Raw genomic sequence first — 20765 nt, 5'->3', positions numbered from 1 at the left:
GGAGACAGTAGGACAGGTGACCTAAAGCTTGGTCACAGAGGTATGTTTTAAGGAACGTCCTAAAGGAGGAGAGAGAGGTTGAAAGGCTCTACACTGATGTTACAGTAGTGGCAGGAGAATATTTCTGGAGCGATATTAACTCTACATTACAAACATGAACATTTGTAACACAATATCAATACTTCAATTCTGCTCGACTGTTCCTTCTCCTGCCCCCCCCCTCCCCATCCTCTGCTCTTTTCTATTCCCTCTTTGGCGTATTTATATTTTATTCCCTTTTAACTGAATCTACACTCGCCTTAGCTTATTACCTTACAAAAGAATTGTATTTTTCAAACTCTTTAATTGCCTCTCTACTTCCATTGATCATTTTGGTGGTGGGTGCAACTTTTAAAAAAAAAAGTAGGGTTTGATTGGCTAAAATCAGTCTTCAAAGATGACCTGATAGAGGTCTTTAAGATTATGAAAGGATTTGATAGGGTAGACGTGGAGAAAATGTTTCCACCTGCAGGGGAGGCCAGAACTTGGGGCCATAAATATAAGACAGTCACTAATAAATCCAATAGGGAATTCAGGAGAGACTTCTTTACCCAGAGAGTGGTTGGAATGTGGAACTCGTTACCACAAGGAGTGGTTGAGGTGAATAGCACAGATGCATTTAAGGGGAAGCTCGATATACACATGAGGGAGAAAGGAATAGAAGGATATGCTGATAGGGTTAGTAAGGAGGGAGGAGGCTCGTGTGCATCATCAACACGGGAATGGACCTGTTGGGCCGAATGGCCTGTTTCTCTGCTGTAAATTCTATATAATTGTATGTAAAGGCTTGTTTTCTACCCATTCAAAAGCCAGAGCATGGTCACATCACCCAGTTCAATCTCTGACGTGTTGTTGCGCATTGAAACAGGAAAGTGACTGTCAGTCAATGATGATACTAATGGGCAATCCACGGAGGAACAACATGCCTGGATTAGTAAATGGGCCTATGGCACCCGAATGGTTAACACCCTTCTTGCGAATGTCTCCTTGGGGCGGCAGCACTGTCTCCAAGTCTAGTCGCTTGCACGTTAAATGCATGTCTTTGCTGAAATGATCTGGGGTTGTTTTTTGTTTAGGCTGAGGTCTCGGAATCGACGATTAAACGAAACAGTAGCTCAAAGGTTTATCTAAATGGGTTATTTTTAGTCGCAGTTCATGGAAATCCTAACACGAGCGCTATGTTTCTTGGCAAGCACTTACTGGGATTCGGGAGCACCAGGGCTCAAAGCGGATTAAGATACACCTCTTTCATTGAGCAGGTGCCTACTGCAGTGGTGTGCTCTTACAGATAGATGCTTGAACAATCCTTTTCTGGCTTCTTCCTTTGTTGCAACTTTACATGACTTTCTCTTTCATCACTGCAACTATGGGCATTACTCCGCTTTGCTTTCCTCTCGTGTTCCTTCTATTTGCCACATTACAAGTGTTAGCTGTGGCTCAGTGGTAGCACCCTCGTCTCTGAGTCAGATAGGATGTGGGTTCATAGTCCCACTCTAGATACTTCAGCACAAAATCTAGACTGATGCTCCGGTGCAGTACTGAGGGAGTGCTGCACTGTCAGAGGTGCCGTCTTTCAGGTGAGACATTAAACCCAGGCCCTGTCTGCCCTCTCAGGTGGATGTAAAAGATCCCATGGCACTATTCAAGGAAGAGTAGGGGAGTTCTCCTTGGTGTCCTGACCAATATTTGTCCCTCAACCAACATCACTAAAAAGAGATGATTTAGTCTTTTATCTAATTGCTGTTTGTGGGACCTTGCTGTGCGCAAATTGGCTGCTGCGTTTCCTACATTCCAACAGTGACTGTACTTAATTGGATGTAAAGTATTTTGGGATGTCCTGCGGTCACGAAAGAATCATAGAATCATAGATTGGTTACAGCACAGACGGCGGCCATTCGGTCCATCGAGCCCTCTTTACGAGAGTAATCCAGTTGGTCCCATTCCCCCACTCTTTCCCCGTAGCCCTGCAAATCATTTCCCTTCAAGTATTTATCCAATTCCCTTTTGAAAGCCTCGATTGAATCTGCTTCCACCGCCCTTTCAGGCAGCGCATTCCAGATCATAACAACTCGCTGCGTAAAAAAGTTTTTTCTCACGTCCCTTTGGTTCTTTTGCCAATCACCTTAAATCTGTGTCATCTGGTTCTTGACCCTTCCGCCAATGGGAACAGTTTCTCTTTATTTACTTTATCTAAACCCTTCATGATTTTGAACACTTCTTTCAAATCCCCTCTTAACCTTTTCCGCTGGAAGGAGAACAACCCCAGCTTCTCCAGTCTATCCACGTAACTGAAGTCCCTCATCCCTGGAACCATTCTAGTAAATCTTTTCTGCACCCTCTCTAAGACCTTCACATCCTTCCTAAAGTGCGGTGCCCAGAACTGGACACAATACTCCAGCTGTGGCCGAACCAGTGTTTTATAAAGGCTCAGCATAACTTCCTTGCTTTTGTACTCTATGCTTCTATTTATAAAACCCAGGATCCCGTATGATTTTTTAACCGCTTTCTCAATCTGTCCTGCCACCTTCAGTGATTTGTGCGCGTATATCCCCAGGTCTCTCTGTTCCTGCACCCCCTTTAGAATTGTACCATTTATTTTATATTGCACCTCGTCGTTTTTCCTACCAAAATGAATCACTTTGCACTTCTCTGCGTTAAATTTCATCTGCCACGTGTCCGCCCACTCCACCAGCCTGTCTAGATCCTCTTGAAGTCTAACACTATCCTCCTCACTGTTTACTACACTCCAGTCTGAAAATCAACTGCTCACCACTACTCTCTGTTTCCTGACACTTAGCCAATTTCGTATCCATGCTGTCACTGCCCCATTTATTCCATGGGCTTCAATTTTGATGACAAGCCTATTATGCGGCACTTTATCAAACGGCTTTTGAAAGTCCATCTACACCACATCAACTGCATTGCCCTCATCGACCCTCTCTGTTACCTCATCAAAAAACTCAATCAAGTTAGTTAAACACGATTTGCCTTTAACAAATTCGTGCTGACTTTCCTTTATTAATCCACACTTGTGCAAGTGACTATTAATTCTGTCCTGGGTTATCGTTTCTAAAAGTTTCCCCACCACCGAGGTTAAGCTGACTGGCCTGTAGTTGCCGGGTTTATCCTTTTGAACAAGGGTGTAACATTTGCAATATTCTCTCCTTAATCTCTTCTCACCACTTCTCTCAATTCCCTCTCACCGTGCCCCTCAATCCCCTCTCACCGTGCCCCTCAATCCCCTCTCACCGTGCCCCTCAATCCCCTCTCACCGTGCCCCTCAATCCCCTCTCACTGTGCCCCTCAATCCCCTCTCACCGTGCCCCTCAATCCCCTCTCACCGTGCCCCTCAATCGCCTCTTACCGTGCCCCTCAATCCCCTCTCACACCGCCCCTCAATCCCCTCTCACCACGCCCCTCAATCTCCTCTCACACCGCCCCTCAATCCCCTTCCACCATGCCCCTCAATCCCCTCTCACCGTGCCCCTCAATCCCCTCTCACCGTGTCCCTCAATCCCCTCTCACCGTGCCCCTCAATCCCCTCTCACCGGCCCCTCAATCCCCTCTCACCGGTCCCTCAATCCCCTCACACCGTGCCCCTCAATCCCCTCCCACCGTGCCCCTCAATCCCCTCTCACCGTGCCCCTCAATGCCCTCTCACCGTGCCCCTCAATCCCCTCTCACCGTGCCCCTCAATCCCTACTTTCTGCGGAAACATGTCTGATGATCTCCTGAACATATTCACATTCTCCACTTCAATTACCAGGTTGCCTATTTATTCCCCACATCTATTACCTGTTGGGTGAAAAGATTCTGCCCAACCTTGCTCCCAACTTCCACATTTTTTAACTTGTATCCCGTTCTATTTGAACCCTTTACCACAAGGGTCAATTTGCCTCAATCAATTCTGTCAAATCCCATTGCAATCTTCACTTGCTGTGGTATTCATGGCAATTAGCCTAGTCTCTGACTTATACGTGTCAGGGATGTCACAAACCTCACCGAGGGCAGTGGGTCCCGAGTGTGCTGACAGAGTAAAAGGCCTCTGAGTGATACAACAGCTCACGCAGATGCAGCTGGACAGAGACTCCCTTCATTCAAAAACATATAAGCACTGTGAACTTTAGCCGAGACTTTCAATTCTTTCTGCTCTGATGGTATGTATTTGCTCCCTCTGTTTCCTGTCGGCTTTGTCTACCTACGTCACACAGCTACCCAACGAGCTCTCTGCCAGCGTCACTCTACCGGTTCGTGGTGTAGTACCATTCACTCTTACTGAGGAGTTGGCACAAATTGGCTGCTGCGTTTCGTAAAGAAAGAAAGACTTGCCTTCATATAGCGCCTTTCACAACCTCAGGACGTCCCAAAGTGCTTTACAGCCAATCAAGTCATTTTTGAAGTGCAGTCACTGTTGTAATGTAGGGGATCACAACTTCAAAAAAGTACTTAATTGGCTGTAAAGCACTTTGGGAAGTCCTGAGGTCGTGAAAGGCACTTTATGAAGGCAAGTTCTTTCTTTTTTGGACATACTTACACGGACTAATGGATATCTTACAGTGAGATACAAGCCTCTGTTCTGCACCACATCTTTAATCTAATTTCGCAGTGCTGAGTGACTATCAGCTGTCATGTAATAAACAGCATGTAAATATTATCATTCGAATAGTAATATGTGCACAGAGATACTGGGGCAGAAACCTGAGGTTACATTGAAAAATTTCAGATTATTCATACCAGACTGCCCTCAGTGTCGCACCGTGACGTACAATATATAAACCATCAGAACCGGTCAATTAGATTCCAGCCTGTAACTCACTCCCAGGTATCCATTATTCTATATATAAGCCGTCCGAACCCCTCGATTAGATTCCAGCCTGTAACTCACTCCCGGGTATCCGAAAACTCTATTTTTCAGGCATATAGTTATCACTCCTTTGAGCAGTAATATTTCTTTCACTCATGTACTCCTGTCATTCTGCTGTCTCTCGTAAAAACTCTGCTAATCACACCTGACGTTTTGATCAGTCTAAAGTATCTCAAGGCACCGTATCTCTGTAAATCCATTATTAGAATTGCTAAACTAAACTTTATATATGTGTCAACTACTCCCTCACCAGAGCTGTATCTTGTCAGTTGTTTGAATCCTCTTTTCTACCCCTCTTTTGATGCTGGCTCTCCTCCAACTTGTGCAAAAAAGATTTACAAGGACGATACCAGAACTGAGAGGTTCAAGTTATTCGGAAAGACTGAACAGGCTGGAGCTCTTTTCTCTAGAAAAGAGAAGACTGAGGGTTGACCTGATAGAGGTCTTTAAAATTATGAAGGGGTTCAATAGGGTAGACGTAGAGAAAGTGTTTCCACTTGTGGGGGGAGTTCAAAACTAGGGGCCATAAATATAAGATAGTCACTAACAAATCTGATAGGGGATTCAGGAGAAACTTCTTTACCCAGAAAGTGGTGAGAATGTGGAACTCGCTACCATAAGGAATTGTTGAGGCGAATAGCATAGATGCATTTAAGGGGAAGCTAGATAAACACATGGGGGAGAAAGGAATAGAAGGATATGCTGACTGGATTGTATCTGTGCTGTAAAATTCTATGTAATTTTAATCTCCACGATCTTGGTAAAGAATCTCCCTCTATTACACCACTCTATCTGCCAGCGCTGACAGATCTACCACTTGGCGTGGTAGCGGAGGGCTGCCTGCAACCATTGATGGGTATGGGAATGTAGTGGTTATGTTACTGAATTGGTAATCCAGAGTGCCTGGACTAATAATCCAGTCCATGAACATGAGTGCAAATCCCACCATGAGCAGTTTGAGAATTTGAATTCAGTTTTAAAAAATGTGGAAATAGAAAGCAGCCACTGGTAAAAGTGAACATGAAGCTGTCAGATTGTAAACTGGTTCACTAATGTCCCCTGGGGAAGGAGACCTGCCGTCTTTACCCAGTCTGGGCCTATGCTTGATTCCAGTCCTACTCCAACGTGGTTGACTCTTCACTGCCCTCTGAAAAGGCCTAGCGTGCTACTCACTTGTACCAAACCGCGACTCAGGGGCAACTAGGGATGGGCAATAAATGCCGGCCTTGCCAGCGACGCCCACATTCTGAGAATAAATTTTAAAATTACTTAGAACTGTACTCTTGCATAACTCAGTACGACGGATTTTTGTTGGGTAAGATAGAAAGAAAGACTTGCATTTATATAGCGTCTTTCACGACCTCATGACATTCCAAAGCGCACTGTTGTAATGTAGGAAAGTGCAGTCATCGTTGTAATGTAGGTAGGGATATCGAGGTGATATGGAACAGAGAAGGGGAAAAGGAGTTGAGGTGTGGATCAGCCATGAACTAATTGAATGGTGGAACAAACTCGAGGGGCTGAATGGCCTACTCCCGTTCCTACGTTCCAATGCATAGGAATGCTCATTGTGCTGTGTAAGATTACTTTGTTCAACATTTTTACTGAGGCATGAACACCTCCGTTCAAATACTGAGTACGGTAGTTTCAAACCAACATGTTAAGCACTTGCACACTAAAACCACACAGCATAATTCTATATTTTTTTTGTTAATGACATTGCTGTAGATTTTATAATACAACAAGGGCGGGGAAATTATAATTGGAGTATTCCCATCTCAGGATTTAGATCCCTGTTAAGCAACCATGTTTTACTTTTGAGACATTGCCTGAACTCCTCAACTTAATTGTTGAGTTGGAGGAATCATAGAATCATAGAATAATACAGCACAGAAGGAGGCCATTCGGCCCATCATGCCTGTGCTGGAGCTTTGAAAGAGCTATCAAATTAGTCCCTTCCTCCCCCCACTCTTTCCCCATAGCACTGCAAGTTTTTCCCTTCAGGTATTTATCCAATTCCCTTTTGAAAGTTATTATTAAATCTGCTTCCACCGCCCTTTCAGGCAGTGCATTCCAGATCATAATGAATCGCTGTGTAAAAAAATTTCTCCTCATCTCATCTCTGGTTCTTTTGCCAATTACTTTAAATCTGTGTCCTTTGGCTACTGACCCGTCTGCCACTGGAAACAGTTTCTCCTTATTTACTCTATCAAAACCGTTCATAATTTTGAACACCTCTATTAAATCTCCCCTCAACCTTCTCTGGTTTAAGGAGAACAACCCCAGCTTCTCCAGTCTCTCCACATAACTGAAGTCCCTCATCCCTGGTACCATTCCAGTAAATCTCTTCTGCACCCTCTCCAAGGCCTTGACGTCCTTCCTGAAATGTGGTACCCAGAATTGGACACAACACTCCAGCCGAGGCCTAACCAGTGTTTTATAAAGATTTAGCATAACTTCCTTGCAATTGCAAAAAGAGCACAGCCAAAGAGTGAGAGCCTAACCCTAACCCTAACCCTAATGCAGTTGGCAGCACTTCTCTGGTCTAAGGAGGAAGCGGATGTTCTCACACTGATAATTCCATTAAAAGCTCCTACACCTTAAATAGAGCCCTTTCACCTGCTGTATGGAGGCTGGGAGAGCTCCATCTCCTAACAATGTCTTTTGATTTTTTTTTTTCCCCACTGGATGGTGGGCGAAGGAATAAGGGGACGGAGATGAAGTGCAGCTTGGCTGATATCCTGCAGTCAGGGAAGGTTATGATTGGAGGTCCAGAAACACAGGTCTGCTGTGGACCAACGGTGAAAGGAAGACTGGTCCCCAGGTTGCATCATGGTCACCACTGCTATAAGATGTCCTGGTAATTTGCTACCAATTAACACTAAAGAAAGAAGGAACTTGCATTTATATCGCAACTTCAGGACTTCCCAAAGTGCTTTACATCAAATTAAGTACTTTTGAAGTGTAGTCACTGCTATAACATAGGAAACGCGGCAGCCTCCTTGCGCACAGCAAGATCCCACAAACACCAATGAAATAAATGACCAAATCATCTGTTTTAGGGACAAATATTGGCCAGGATGCTGGGGAGAACTCCCCTGCTCTTCTTCGAGAAACACCATGGGATCATCGACCACCACCTGAGAGTGCAGACAGGGCTTCAGTGTGTAACAACTCATCCGAAAGATGGCACCTGTGACAGTGCAGCATTCCTTCGGTATAACACTAAAACATCAGCTCAGATCATGTGCTTAAGATTCCGAAGCAGGACTTAAACCCACGACCTGTCTAACTCAGAGAGGAGAGTGCTACCCATTGAGCCAAAGCTGACACTCAATTACAATGTCAAATGAACAGATGATATTTAGCATCATCCAATTTTTTTGTAACCATTTACCTATGTCATAGCATCCCTGGCATCGCCTCATTATATAATGGATGTGGGAAGCTGTACATCACAAAAACAATCTATATACCGTATTTTATAAACAATAATAAATATCTGGCAGTGAGTTTAGGACAGTAATTGAATCTTGAAGGTTCCGCTGATGTTTAAAAGCCGGTCGAGCTTAGCTTTTGCGGTACATGAGATCATTGGAAGTCCCGATCGAATTACTAGCTTGCAGCTTCTGCCAAACATCTTCTGTTCTATATATAAGTTCTCACAGAAAGCTTCTCATCAACACAACATCCTCTCGCACTTCCTTCAACCTTTTCTTCTCTGTAAACATCTCGGGATTTCGAATAACGTCGGAGAGAAGCAGATAACCAACCCCCACCAACCCCCCCACACACTCCCCCCATATGTGGGGGTGAGGGGGCCTCGTCTAACCCCTCTGTCACACACTTCTGGACAGGATACAAGAAAACGGCTTGTTGCCTGACAAGTGATCCTTCTCTCACCTCTAGCCTGTAATCTTCTCTCTGCATTATGACCTTTCTTTTCTCTCTTGATCTTAATCGGAATTGATTGTAACGCGAACTTCCCTCTCTTATTCGTGCCTGAGCTCCAAATGCACGATCCAACACATGCTTCCTCCCCCCTGCGTCCTCGATGTGTTGGAATCAAGACTCGTTGCACAGTCTGCTACTCTTAACTCACTCTTTCTCACAATCTCGACACTGTGGAACACTTTATCTCCTAGAGTCTACAAGGGCTTTTAAACCCCAAGCCTGATCTCATCTTTGCACTATTTCTTGATTTATATTGTCCTCTTCCTTTCAACCTTGGTGGTGTCCTGCACTATGAACCTTGACCCTTCACCTAGAGAACTGCATCGGTCTGTGTCCCAACACCAGGATCTGGTGCACGAGCCACTTACATTAGACCCCAATCATTGTAACGCTAATCTGGAGTAATTGATGAGCACTAATTTACAAGTCCCTACTTTCACAGTATGTTTGGATAACAACAACGTGCATTTATATAGCGCATTTAGTGTAGTAAAACGTCCCAAAGCGCTTCACAGGAGTGTAATCAGCCAACAAGAAGTAGATCGGTGACCAAAAGTTTGGTCAAAGTTTAAAGGAGGGTCTTAAAGATGAGAGAGAGGTAGAGAAGCGGAAAGGTTTAGGGAGGGAATTCCAGAGCTCAGGGCCTGAACACATGGTCGCCAATGGTGAATGAAGGAAGTGGGGGATGGGGCCAGAGTTAGAGGAACACAGAGATCTCGGAGGGTTGTAGGGCTGGAGGAGGTTACAGAGATAGGGATGGGGCGAGGCCATGGAGGGATTTGAACACAAGGATGAGAATTCTAAAATGGAGCCGTTCAAAGCCAGTGATAGTCACTAACTATTTGACAAGGGCTCACAATGTCTTTGTCGAGGGCCAATCTCACTTACCACAGTGGAATTTTTAGCCATGCCAGATGGAGACCAGGCAGTTCCCCACGGGCAGAGAAAGAAAATAAAACTACTGGACCAATGGTTATATTAAGAGGTTCTATTTCAATAAGGCCTTTTAATATCCCTCCCTAAATCTCTCCACCTCTCTCTCCTCCTGTAAGACGCTCCTTAAAACCTACCTTTTTGACCGAGCTTTTGGTCACCTCGGTGTCAAGTTTTGTTTGATAACGGTCCTGTGAAGTGCTTTGGGATGTTTTACTATGTTAAAGGCGCTGTATCAATGCAAGTTGTCGTTGTTATGGAATCACGGGTAACCCTGCCTCGTAATAGCATCCTCATGCTTTCTTCTGCTGGAGATCCAGTCAACAGAGTGGGGACATAATTGAATCCTGCCTTAGTTAACTTCCCATAGCTGGGAGGGGGTGAGTGAAGACTCAGCGGAACAAATGCAGAAAATCTACTGAAGCTCACATGAGAATGGGAGGTGGTCTGCAAGTAGACCCAGATGAATCATGAGTTAGTACTGTTATAATGCATTGATTTGACTTCTTGGTGGAATTGGAGTGCATTAAAGAGAAACAGCCTGGCACCCCGTATCCATGGAGACCTTGTCCTCCATAGTTGCTGCAATGCCACCTCAGTAGGAAATGAGGTCTTTCAATGACTCTGAGTCAGAAGGTCATTTGTTCAAGTCCCACTCCAGAGACTTGAGCGCATAATCTAGGCTGACACTCGCAGTGTAGTACTGAGGGAGTGCTGCACTGTCGGAGGTGCTGTCTTTCGGATGATACATTAAACTTGGCTCCGTCTGCCCTCTCAGGTGGATGTAAAAGATCCTATGGTTCTATTTCTATGAAGTGCAGGGGAGTTCTCCCTGGTGTCCTGGCCAATATTTGTCCCTCAACCAACATCATCTAAAAAACAGATTATTTGGTCATAATCATATTGCTGTTTGGGGGACCTTGCTGTACATAAATTGGTTGCCCTGTTTCCTACATTACAACAGTGAATACACTTCAAAAGTACGTAATTGACTGTAAAGCGCTTTGGAGCGTCCTGAGGTTATGAAATGTGCTTTATCAATGCAAGTCTTTGCTTTCCTCTCTTTCTTTCCAATGGCTCGGCCTCCAACTCCGAGGAGATTGTGACAGCCCAGATTGAGGCTCCCTCCACTTTCTCTTCATTTGAGGAATGCATCTGAGTTCCGCTTAAAGGTGGCTCATAAATTTGATTTGCCAGAACTACGCACGTGCAATCACCATTCTACCACTATGTGGCATGCCCCACGTTGGAAGCTCTGCCCCATACTCACCATCTTTTTTTAAAAGAAATAGATTGCCCAGGTCCAACTAATGGATAATCTTATAACTCTGCAAAACATTAAGGTCACATGAAAGATGGAGTCTCACCAACCCAGGCCCTTTTAAAGAGCGAGTTCTGCCATCAGAGCCCCCTTTAAAGAGGGAGCCTCAACATCGTGATCGCTTTTAAAGAGGGAGTACCTCCTTCAGAATCTCTTCATAGAGGGAGTCTCACCATCAGACTTTTCACCATCAGAACCCCCTTTTCAAGAGGGAGTCACGCTAATGAGACCCCTGTTAGAGAGGAAGTTTCATTATAAAGGCCCCATTTAAAGAGTGAGTCATACTATCAGAATGATGTCAGGAAGCACTTCTTCGCACAAAGGGTAGTGGAAATCTGGAACTCTCTCCCCCAAAAAGTTGGGGGTCAATTGAAAATTTCAAAACTGAGATTGGTAGATTTTGGTTAGCCAAGGGTATTAAGGGTTACGGAACCAATGCGGGTAGATGGAGTTAAGATACAGATCGGCCATGGTCTAACTGAACGGCGGAACAGGCTCGAGGGGCCTACTCCTGTTCCTATGCTCCTATGACCCATATCAAAACGTCAGATAGTTAACGAGGACTCTAGTCAGCGAGAGTTATAACTTCCCCTACAGGAGTTCTGTCTCCATTAGGGAAATCATTGGATCTGAAGCCTCCACAGCAACTCTCTCACATCAGGGAGTTGACCCTGAATCAGCACAAAGCTTTTTTTCAGTTCTCGTTGCATGTTAATCATTTTTGCGATACCAATCAATAATGTCTCCACTCGGCCAATAGTACCAGCGTGCACTCGCCTCACCCCATTCGCTAACATGGTGGATGGAATGTCTTATAAAGCTCTTCCTTGGCTCAATCAGTGTCCCACAGGCATACAGACCTGAAAGACCACCAGGTTCGAATCCCGGGCCTGTGCCTGAGTTACATGATCTCAGCCAGAGCAATAGCAGGGGCTACAGTTGGTCTCAGTGCCTCTGCTTCTGATTGCTATCCAGTGACTCCTGCTAGAGAGTATGGGGGAGGGGTGAAATTAGATTTGGACGGTGGCGCAAAACAGGCAGTCGACAGCCCGGCAATGAAAACGGAAATCGGGCGGGGTGTAAAACGGGCCGCCGATTCGTAATCGCCCGTCCTGCGCTACTGCCCCAGACCAATGTCACCCCCTACCTGCGTCCGTGGTCGCTGGTTGGGAACAGCATCAAACTGTGATGCCCCTCACAGTAGAACTGCCCCCAATTCAGCAACCATATGGTCAGCATAGTGCCACACTCGTCGGGAATTAGGGGCTGAGAAGCGATGCTGGGGCAGAGTCAAACTGGCCTCTTCAAAGTCGAGGCAGCTTCGCTCTGCACATAGCCAAGCCTGGAATCATCCTAGTCCCCAATACCAATACCACTAAGGTTAATGTGCACAGAATTAATTGGACAAACTGGCCGGAAGGAGTTACAGAGCCTGACAGTATAAAAGAGCACGCATTAACCCACACACTCAATTCGTTCATCTCACTCACACTTTCAAGCACATTAACTTTTCATCGCCAATTTCCCCCCAATGATATAACCAATTTACAGTGGCGTAGGCAGGATTTGTTTCATCGGCTGGTTATGAGTTTGCCAGACCAAACAAAACTACTTCCAACAGTCTATTTTACAGATAGGAATTTCAAAATAAGGTTCAAATAGAAGCATTATTACTTCCATTAATCTAACAATTCAAATAAAGTGTGTGAAAAGAAAAAAACAGTCTTGTCGGGCGAAATCTCTACATCACGGGAGTCCAAGTGCCGGTTATGTTTTTTTAATTCATTCTGGTGACACAGGCGTCACTAGCAAGACCAGGATTTCTTGCCCATCCCTAGTTGCCCCTCGAGAAGGCGGTGGTGGGCTTTCTTCTTGAACCGCTGCAGTCCGTGTGGTGAAGGTACTCCCATAATGTTGTTAGGCAGAGAGTGCCAGGATTTTGACCCAGCGACCATGAACCCCCAGGATGGTGATGGTGGGGGATTCAACAATGGTAATGTCATTGAATGTCAAAAGGAGGTGGTTAGACTCTCTCTTGTTGGAGATGGTCATTGCCTGGCACTTGTCCGGCGCGAATGTTACTTGCCACTTATCAGCCCAAGCCTGGATGTTGTCCAGGTCTTGCTGCATGCAAGACCTGGACAACATCCTTGGACCTCGGACTGCTTCATGATCTGGGGAATTGCGACTGGAGCTGAACACTGTACAATCATCAGCAGACAGCCATGTGTCGCTAGTCTATCAATAACTTCACTGCATAATCCGTTTAGAACTTTTAGAAGCGCAAGACCAAATAATCAGTTTTAACTGGTCGGATTGAGGAACTAAGTAACTCTGGAGGAACATTGGTTGTTTCTGTGTTCTATCAAGTGATCAACGTCATGTTCTCTCTCAAAAGAAGGAGTGGCTCAATAAATAAAATCATAGAAATTGTGAGGGCTGTTTGAACACCCTGAACACCCTTCCTCCCTATTGCACTGCCCATTTAAGCAAAAAATATTGCAACAAAAATCAGCAGGAAAAGAAGAATGTTAAAGATAATTTTTTGTAACTTTGTTTTTTTTTAAAGGAAGGTCCTTTCTAAGACTTGCATAAACAGGGAATTTTTCTGCACTGCTGTCATGCAACACGTCAACAAGTGACTTGAGAAAAATGTTTCCTTGTATATCGCCCCTTCCATTTCTAAAGCTCAAGGTCCACCTCCAGCATAGAATGATATGGCACAGAAGGAGGCCATTCAGCCCACTGTGCCTGTGCCGGCTCTTTTAAAGAGCTATCCAATTAGTCCCATTCCCCCTGCTCTTTCCCCATAGCCCTGCAATTTTTTCCTTTCCAAGTATTTATCCAATTCCCTTTTGAAAGTTACTATTGAATCTACTTCCACCGCCCTTTCAGGCAGTGCATTACAGATCATCACAACTCACTGTGCAAAAATATTTCTCCTCATCTCCCCTCTGGTTCTTTTGCCAATTATCTTAAATCTGTGTCCTCTCTGGTTATGACCCTCCTGCCGCTGGAAACAGTTTCTCCTTATTTACTCTATCAAAACCCTTCATGATTTTGAACATTATTAAACCTCCCCTTAACCTTCTCTGCTCTACTTATCTTCTTAAAATCTTACAATTGTTACAATCCTACTTAAAGCTATATGATCCTAAGTTCTGATAGAAATCGTTTCCACATTTATTTGCTTAAAAGTTATCAGTTACAAAGAAAAGTATCCCCAATAAATAATACATGGAACTATTGAAGTTTACAGCACAGAAGGAGGCCATTCAGCCCATCATCCCTGTACCAACGCTTTGCTAGAGCATCCAAAGCTAACCCCACTGCCCCACTCTCTTCCCATAGCCCTGTATCAATCCAAAATTAATCCACTGTCCCACTGTCTCCCTATAGCCCTGTACCTTTCTCTGCTTCAAACATTTATCCAGTTTTCCCTTAAAGATACAATGGTCTCTGCCTCAATCATTTCCTGTAGTAAAGCATCACTTGCTCCAACAACCTAACTGCCCTCCTCACTCTCTTAGTGATGATTTTAAATTGATGACCCCTTGTCACTGACTCCTCAACCAAAGGAAACAGTCGTTTCTTATTCACTGTATCAAAACCCTTCATAACTTTAAAAAACGCAAATAATTCTCCTCTTACTCCAGTGCGAATTGATCCAGTATGTCATCTCTCCTCATAACTATAGTTTCCTATCCCTGGTATCATGCTGATGAATCTATTCTGTACACTTTCTATGACTCTAGTGTCTTTTCTATAATGGGGTGCTCAAAACTGCACATGGCACTCTAACCGTGGCCTAACAATTACCCTGTATAAGTTTATCATTATCTCTACTCGAGTTCACTTGCACCTAGGTGTCAGCCGGGGCTCAGTGGGAGCACATCTTGCCTCCTGTGTCAGAAGGTTGTGGGTTCAAGTCATACTCCAGAACATTAGCACAGTATTGAGGGAGTGTTGTACTGTCGAAGGTGTTATCTCTCAGATAGACACTAAATCAAGGCTTTGAGTGAACGCAAAAGCTTGGTCAAAGAGGTAGGTTTTAAGGAGGGTCTTAAAGGAAGAGTAGTCGGAGAGGTTTAGGGAGGGAATTCCAGAGCTTTAGGACCTAGACGGCTGAAGGCGCGGCCGCTGATAATATTGCACAGTTTTTTCCCGGTGTCCTGGCAAATATTTATCCCTCAACATCACTAAAAAAAACAGATTATCTGGACATTATCACATTGCTGTTTGCGGGCCCTTGCTGTGCACAAATTGGCTGCCACATTTCCAACATTACAACAGTGAATACACTTAAAAAAGTACTTCATTGGCTGTAAAGCGCATTGGGACGTCGTTACATAGTGTTACATAAATGCAAGTTCTTTCTATAAAACAAATGATTGTGGGTTATTTCTTCCCCTTCAATTTTCTCCCCATCTCTCTTGAAGGTGCTAGCTCATGTTGGGGTACAGCACACACTTACCACCACCCCCTTCCAGGTCATTCTGAATGTGTGAGCCCAGACAATGAGTATCAGCAGGCTACGTCACTGCGGAAGGCATCATAGCCAAGGCTACTTCTGTCCTCAGCCGCTGAACACATCCACACTTCTCAGTAGGGTCATTGGATAGCAATGAGGAGGAACCCTGACTGATTTTATTCCCAGTGTGGCCCACTTTTGCCACTTTGGCTGAGATCAGCAAATCCAGCACAGACCCAGTGATCAAACCTGGGACCTTGCTGGTCTGTATGGCTTAATTCTACACTGGGCAATGTATGTACCAACTGAACCATTGGGAAGTGCGTGTGTAATGCATTGTTCATCCTCCCATCATTCACCATGTCTGTTCTGATTTGCACTGCAATTCACAAATGACAAACCAGCACATGTTTAAACAGTCAAATCTGCACAGGTCAGAAATGGTAATGAAGACATAGCTTAGCCCCAATGTCAAATGTGACTCCGTTGGTAGCACTCTTCCCTCTTGAGTCAGATAGTCATGGGTTCAAGTCCCACTCCAGAGACTTGTACACATAATCCAAGCTGATACTCCCAGTGCAGTACTGAGGGTGTGCTACACTGTCAGAGGTGCTGTCTCTTGGATGAGACATTAAACTGTGGTCCTATCTGCCCTGTCAGGTGGATGTAAAAGATCCCACAGCATTATTTCAAAGAAGAGTAGGGGAGTTCTCCCCAGTGTCCTGGCCAATATTTATCCCTCAACCAACATAACTAAAACAGATTATCTGATCATTCTCACGTTGCTGTTTGTGGGACCTTGCTGTACGCAAATTGGCTACTGTGTTTCCTACATCACAACAGTGACTACACTTCAAAAAGTACTTTATTGGCTGTAAAGTGCTTTGGGGCGTCACGAAAGGCGTGATATAAATGTAAATTCTTTCTTTTAAGTTTTTATGTCTCCATTGATAAAAAAGAAATGAGAGCAGAGCCAGCAGGCACTAAATCACCGACGCCACGATAGACAACAGCATCTCTTAATGTTTTCTGCTGATAGAAGGGAGGAGGAATAAGCGCTATAAAAATAAACAAACATTATAGAGTCATAATCAAGTTTTAAAACAAACCAATGATTTACACCAGGCTGAGGTCCTAGCATAGACAGCTCCATCATGCTCACCACCATTTACGTTGCCTCAGACGTTCCAGCCTGCAAATTATACTGTGCAATATTATCAGCGGCCGTGCCTTCAGCCGTCTAGGTCCTAAGCTCTGGAATTCCCTCCCTAAACCTCTCCGCCTCTCTACTTCTCTCTTCCTTTAAGACCCTCCTTAAAACCTACCTCTTTGACCAAGCTTTTGGTCACCTGTCCTAATAACTCCTGCTTTGGCTCGGTGTCAAATTTTTGTCTGATTTACGCTCCTGTGAAGCGCCTTGGGATGTTTTACTACGTTAAAGGTGCTGTTGTTGTTGTTATCGTACAGACGCTTAATGCACTTGCATTGAATTCCACCGTCTGAGAATTCAATGAAGCTGTTAACCCATTAAAATTAAACCACTTGGCACCTCCACTAAAATAGTCGACAGACAAATTTGATGGAAACCCATTCGATGTTTGTATGATAATGTTTCCAGGTTGATACATTCTCCAGTCCAGTACTTTGCAATACTTTCGTTTTTGGGGGGGTAGGTTTCTGGAAGCAGGGAAGGGGGAAGAAGAGGCATTCCTTTTGTTAGGTACAAAAAGCTACAGAAATGGTGGGGGCTGACGTTACGCCTACTCCCTCCACCACCGGCGCACAGTGGCTGCAGTGTGTACCATCTACAGGATGCACTGCAGCAACTCGCCTAGGCTTCTTCGACAGCACCTCCCAAACCCGCGACCTCCACCACCTAGAAGGACAAGGGCAGCAAGTTCTCCTCCAAGTCACACACCGTCCCGACTTGGACATATATCGGCCGTTCCTTCATGGTCGCTGGGTCAAAATCCTGGAACTCTCTGCCTAACAGCACTGTGGGAGAACCTTCACCACATGGACTTCAGCGGTTCAAGAAGAAAGCCAACCGCCATCTTCTCAAGAGCAACTTGGAATGGGCAATAAATGCCGGCCATGCCAGAAATGTCCGTATCCTGAAAATTAATTTTTAAAAACTAGTGGGTGTCCCTTGGAGTTGCTCAGGATGAGCTGGAGGATACAATGTTTTATAACAAGAGTGCTATAGTATATGATACAGAATGTAATGTATAATAGAACGAGTATTCAGAAATGTAACTGAAATCTTGAACTAACTGAGCAATATTGTGTGAAATCTGAGCCAATAATGATTTTCTGTGAAGGACAATGTTTTGCAAGGCACACACTAGGAACAGAACTTTTATACATATGAAACACACACACAGACATACAACCAGACACAATACTAACACACGTCTACACAAACACACTCACACTGACACAAACACACACACCTACATACACATCTACACAAACACATCCACATACAACGCAAACACACACACCAGACACAACACAAACATACACATTTATACAAATGCAAACCCACATTTATGCAAACGCAGACACAGACACATTCATTTTCATGTCAGTTCTGGCTATATCTTTAAAAACACAGATCGAGAACTCCAGGCTTTTCCTGCCGCTTTAAGTTGTGATGCTCCGATAAAGAGAGACCCTCACCCCACCCGCCCCCACCTTGATCCGAGCTCTAAATTTAAACGCTTAACCCTGAACTCCGGGCCGATTCTCTAACAACAGCTCCTGGTTCACTGTACAAAGGTTATTGTCAGTTTATCACAGAGAGGAGTGGAAATAGACCCTGCCCTTAAAAACAGCGCACAGACCCGACGTTTCCGTTTCATTTCAGGGAAAATAAAAAAAAAGACAGCGCGTTCTTGTTTTGGAATAACCCAATGCACGCTTAAACAAATTTCCTGTGATATAAATAACATTTTTTCTTTTTAAAAAAAATACACACCGCTTTGGAGTGGAAATATTGAATGATTGGGATCATTTTTTGGAGGCTGGTTCAGACGCCTCTGAGAGAAATTGCATGACTTTTAAAAGATTATATATATATAGAGAGAGAGAGAGGAATGATATTTCTCTCTCCCTTAATCGCGGTGCAAACTCCGATGTTCAACTGAAGCATGTTTGAGCTTTCTTTCTCTCTAACTGATCTGTAAAGGTTCACCTGGTTCAGGGAGATTTGCAGAGCAAAGTGCAAGCGGTGTTTGCAAGGAGCTGGGTAAACAGAGGAGCCGAAACAGTGTCCCCCCGAGGAGAATTGATTAGTGTTTTAAAATATAGTTTTTTTTAAAAGTCACTTTAAAAAACAACTTCTTCACCCAGAGAGTGGTAAGAATGTGGAACTCGCTACCACATGGAGTGGTTGAGGTGAATAGCATTTAAAGGGAAACTAGACAAGTACAGGAGGGAGAAAGGAATAGGAGGATATGAGCTGATAGGGTGAGATGAAGAGGGGAGGGAAGAGGCTCCTGTGGAGCATAAACACCGGCATGGACCTGTTGGGCCGAATGGCCTGTTTCTGTGCTGTGAAATTCTGTCATTCTGTGTAAAAAGAGGAAGGAATAATGCAACTTTTTTTTTTACCCAAGGAGGGACACCACGAGTCAGGCAATTGTCAAACACCTCCCCATTGCCCTTTAAAAAAAAAATTCTAAGTTGATGTTTCCCTTTCAGGCACGGGATTTTAAGGTAATTTGCAAAAGAACCAGAGGGGAGATGAGATTTTTTTTTTTAAAAATCAGCCAGTTATTATGATCTGGAACGCGCTGCCTGAAAGGAAGCAGATTCAATCGTAACTTTCAAAAGGGAATTGGATAAATACTTGAAGGGGAAAAAAATTTTCAGGGCTATGGGGGAAAGAGGGACTAATTGGATAGCACTTTCAAAGAGCCAGCACAGGCACGATGGGCCGAACGGCCTCCTTCTGTGCTGTATCATTCTGGGATGCAGTCCCCCCTGAGATGTTTTCTCTCTTACCTGAGTCATGAGCCTGTCCGCACCCGATTTCTCCTCGTCTTTGAATATGATGTCGGGGTTGTAATTCGGGATCAGGTCCTTGAACCGCGACGCGTTCCGGTTGATCTTGCTCTCCGACTTGCCGCTGGCTCCCAGCGTCTTCTCGGCCACATTGGGGATGAACTGCTTGTAGGAGAGCGGGGTGAGCTTTCGGTTGTGCCTCCTCCTGCTGCCGTAGCCTCTCCCCGGCCCGCAACCCATCGCCGCCGGGCAGAGGAGCAGAGCGCAGCCAGTCCCCACCACCATCAGTAGCCGCCAGAGTCTCATCGTACGCGGACCCCCACGGGGGTCACTTTCGGATCAGGGAGAACTGAAAGGCTCCCAGCTGCGACCCCCCCCCCTCCCCTGACCCAGGGGGTATCTGTTAACACCCCCACCTCCACCGCCCCCCCCCACCCCCCTCCCTACCCTCCCACCCCAACCCCTCCAAGAGAAGCGATCAGCCTCGGCTTCCGGGGTCGCCAAAGCTCCCCATCCAGTGCGCAAAAAAAAAAGCTCTCCGCGTCCCCGGGAGCGCACCGAGAGAGGAGCCCCCTCCTCGACCGGCTTCAAACGCCTGCGATTCCGATCCCCCAGCCCGAGATCACAGCTCCAGGCGCCACCGAGTCCCTTCCAGTCGGTGCATGGAGGCGCCAAAGTCCCACAGGGGGGAGATCCCGATGGGGCAAGAGGAGCGAGGTGGGACAGTATGTCCTGCCTTGTGAGAGAGAGAGAGGAATAGAGAGGTAGGGATAAAGAGTAAAGAGATAGAGAGGCAGGGATAGAGAGAGAGAGGGGGGGGGATAGAGAGATTTAAGGATAGGGAGAGGCAGAGGTAGAGAGGGATAGAGAGAGGCAGGAATAGAGGTGAAGAAGGATAGAGAGAGGTAGGAATAGAGAGATAGAGATATGCAGGGATAGAGAGATTTAGGGATAGAGCGAGGCAGGGGTAGAGAGGTACAGAATGATAGAGAGAGGCAGGGATAGAGAGGTACAGAGGGATATATACAGCGAGGCAGGGATAGAGAGGTACAGAGAGGCAGGGATAGAGAGGTACAGAGAATTCAGGACCAGACCCCGAAAGAGAGATCAGAGACACAGGGAGATGCACAGATAGAGCCAGAAACAAGGCAGATGCGAGAGCTGCAGCACGGACA

General features: G+C 45.2%; 1 protein-coding gene across 1 annotated transcript in view; it reads right to left on the bottom strand.

The window, feature by feature from the left end:
- The window catches only part of LOC137323504 (indian hedgehog protein-like), a 54229-nt gene extending 34263 nt beyond the window's left edge, over positions 1-19966 (bottom strand). Inside the window, exon 1 of the mRNA XM_067987031.1 lies at positions 19591-19966. Within this exon, the coding sequence (XP_067843132.1) occupies positions 19591-19896 (306 nt within the window). The 5' untranslated portion in view covers positions 19897-19966. The remainder of the gene's footprint in view (positions 1-19590) is intronic.
- Between the last annotated feature and the right edge of the window lie 799 nt (positions 19967-20765).

Source organism: Heptranchias perlo, chromosome 7, assembly GCF_035084215.1.
Source record: "Heptranchias perlo isolate sHepPer1 chromosome 7, sHepPer1.hap1, whole genome shotgun sequence".
Classification (NCBI taxonomy): domain Eukaryota; kingdom Metazoa; phylum Chordata; class Chondrichthyes; order Hexanchiformes; family Hexanchidae; genus Heptranchias; species Heptranchias perlo.
The sequence above is the reverse complement of the archived record's forward strand: the minus strand, read 5'-3'. Positions and strand labels throughout refer to the sequence as shown.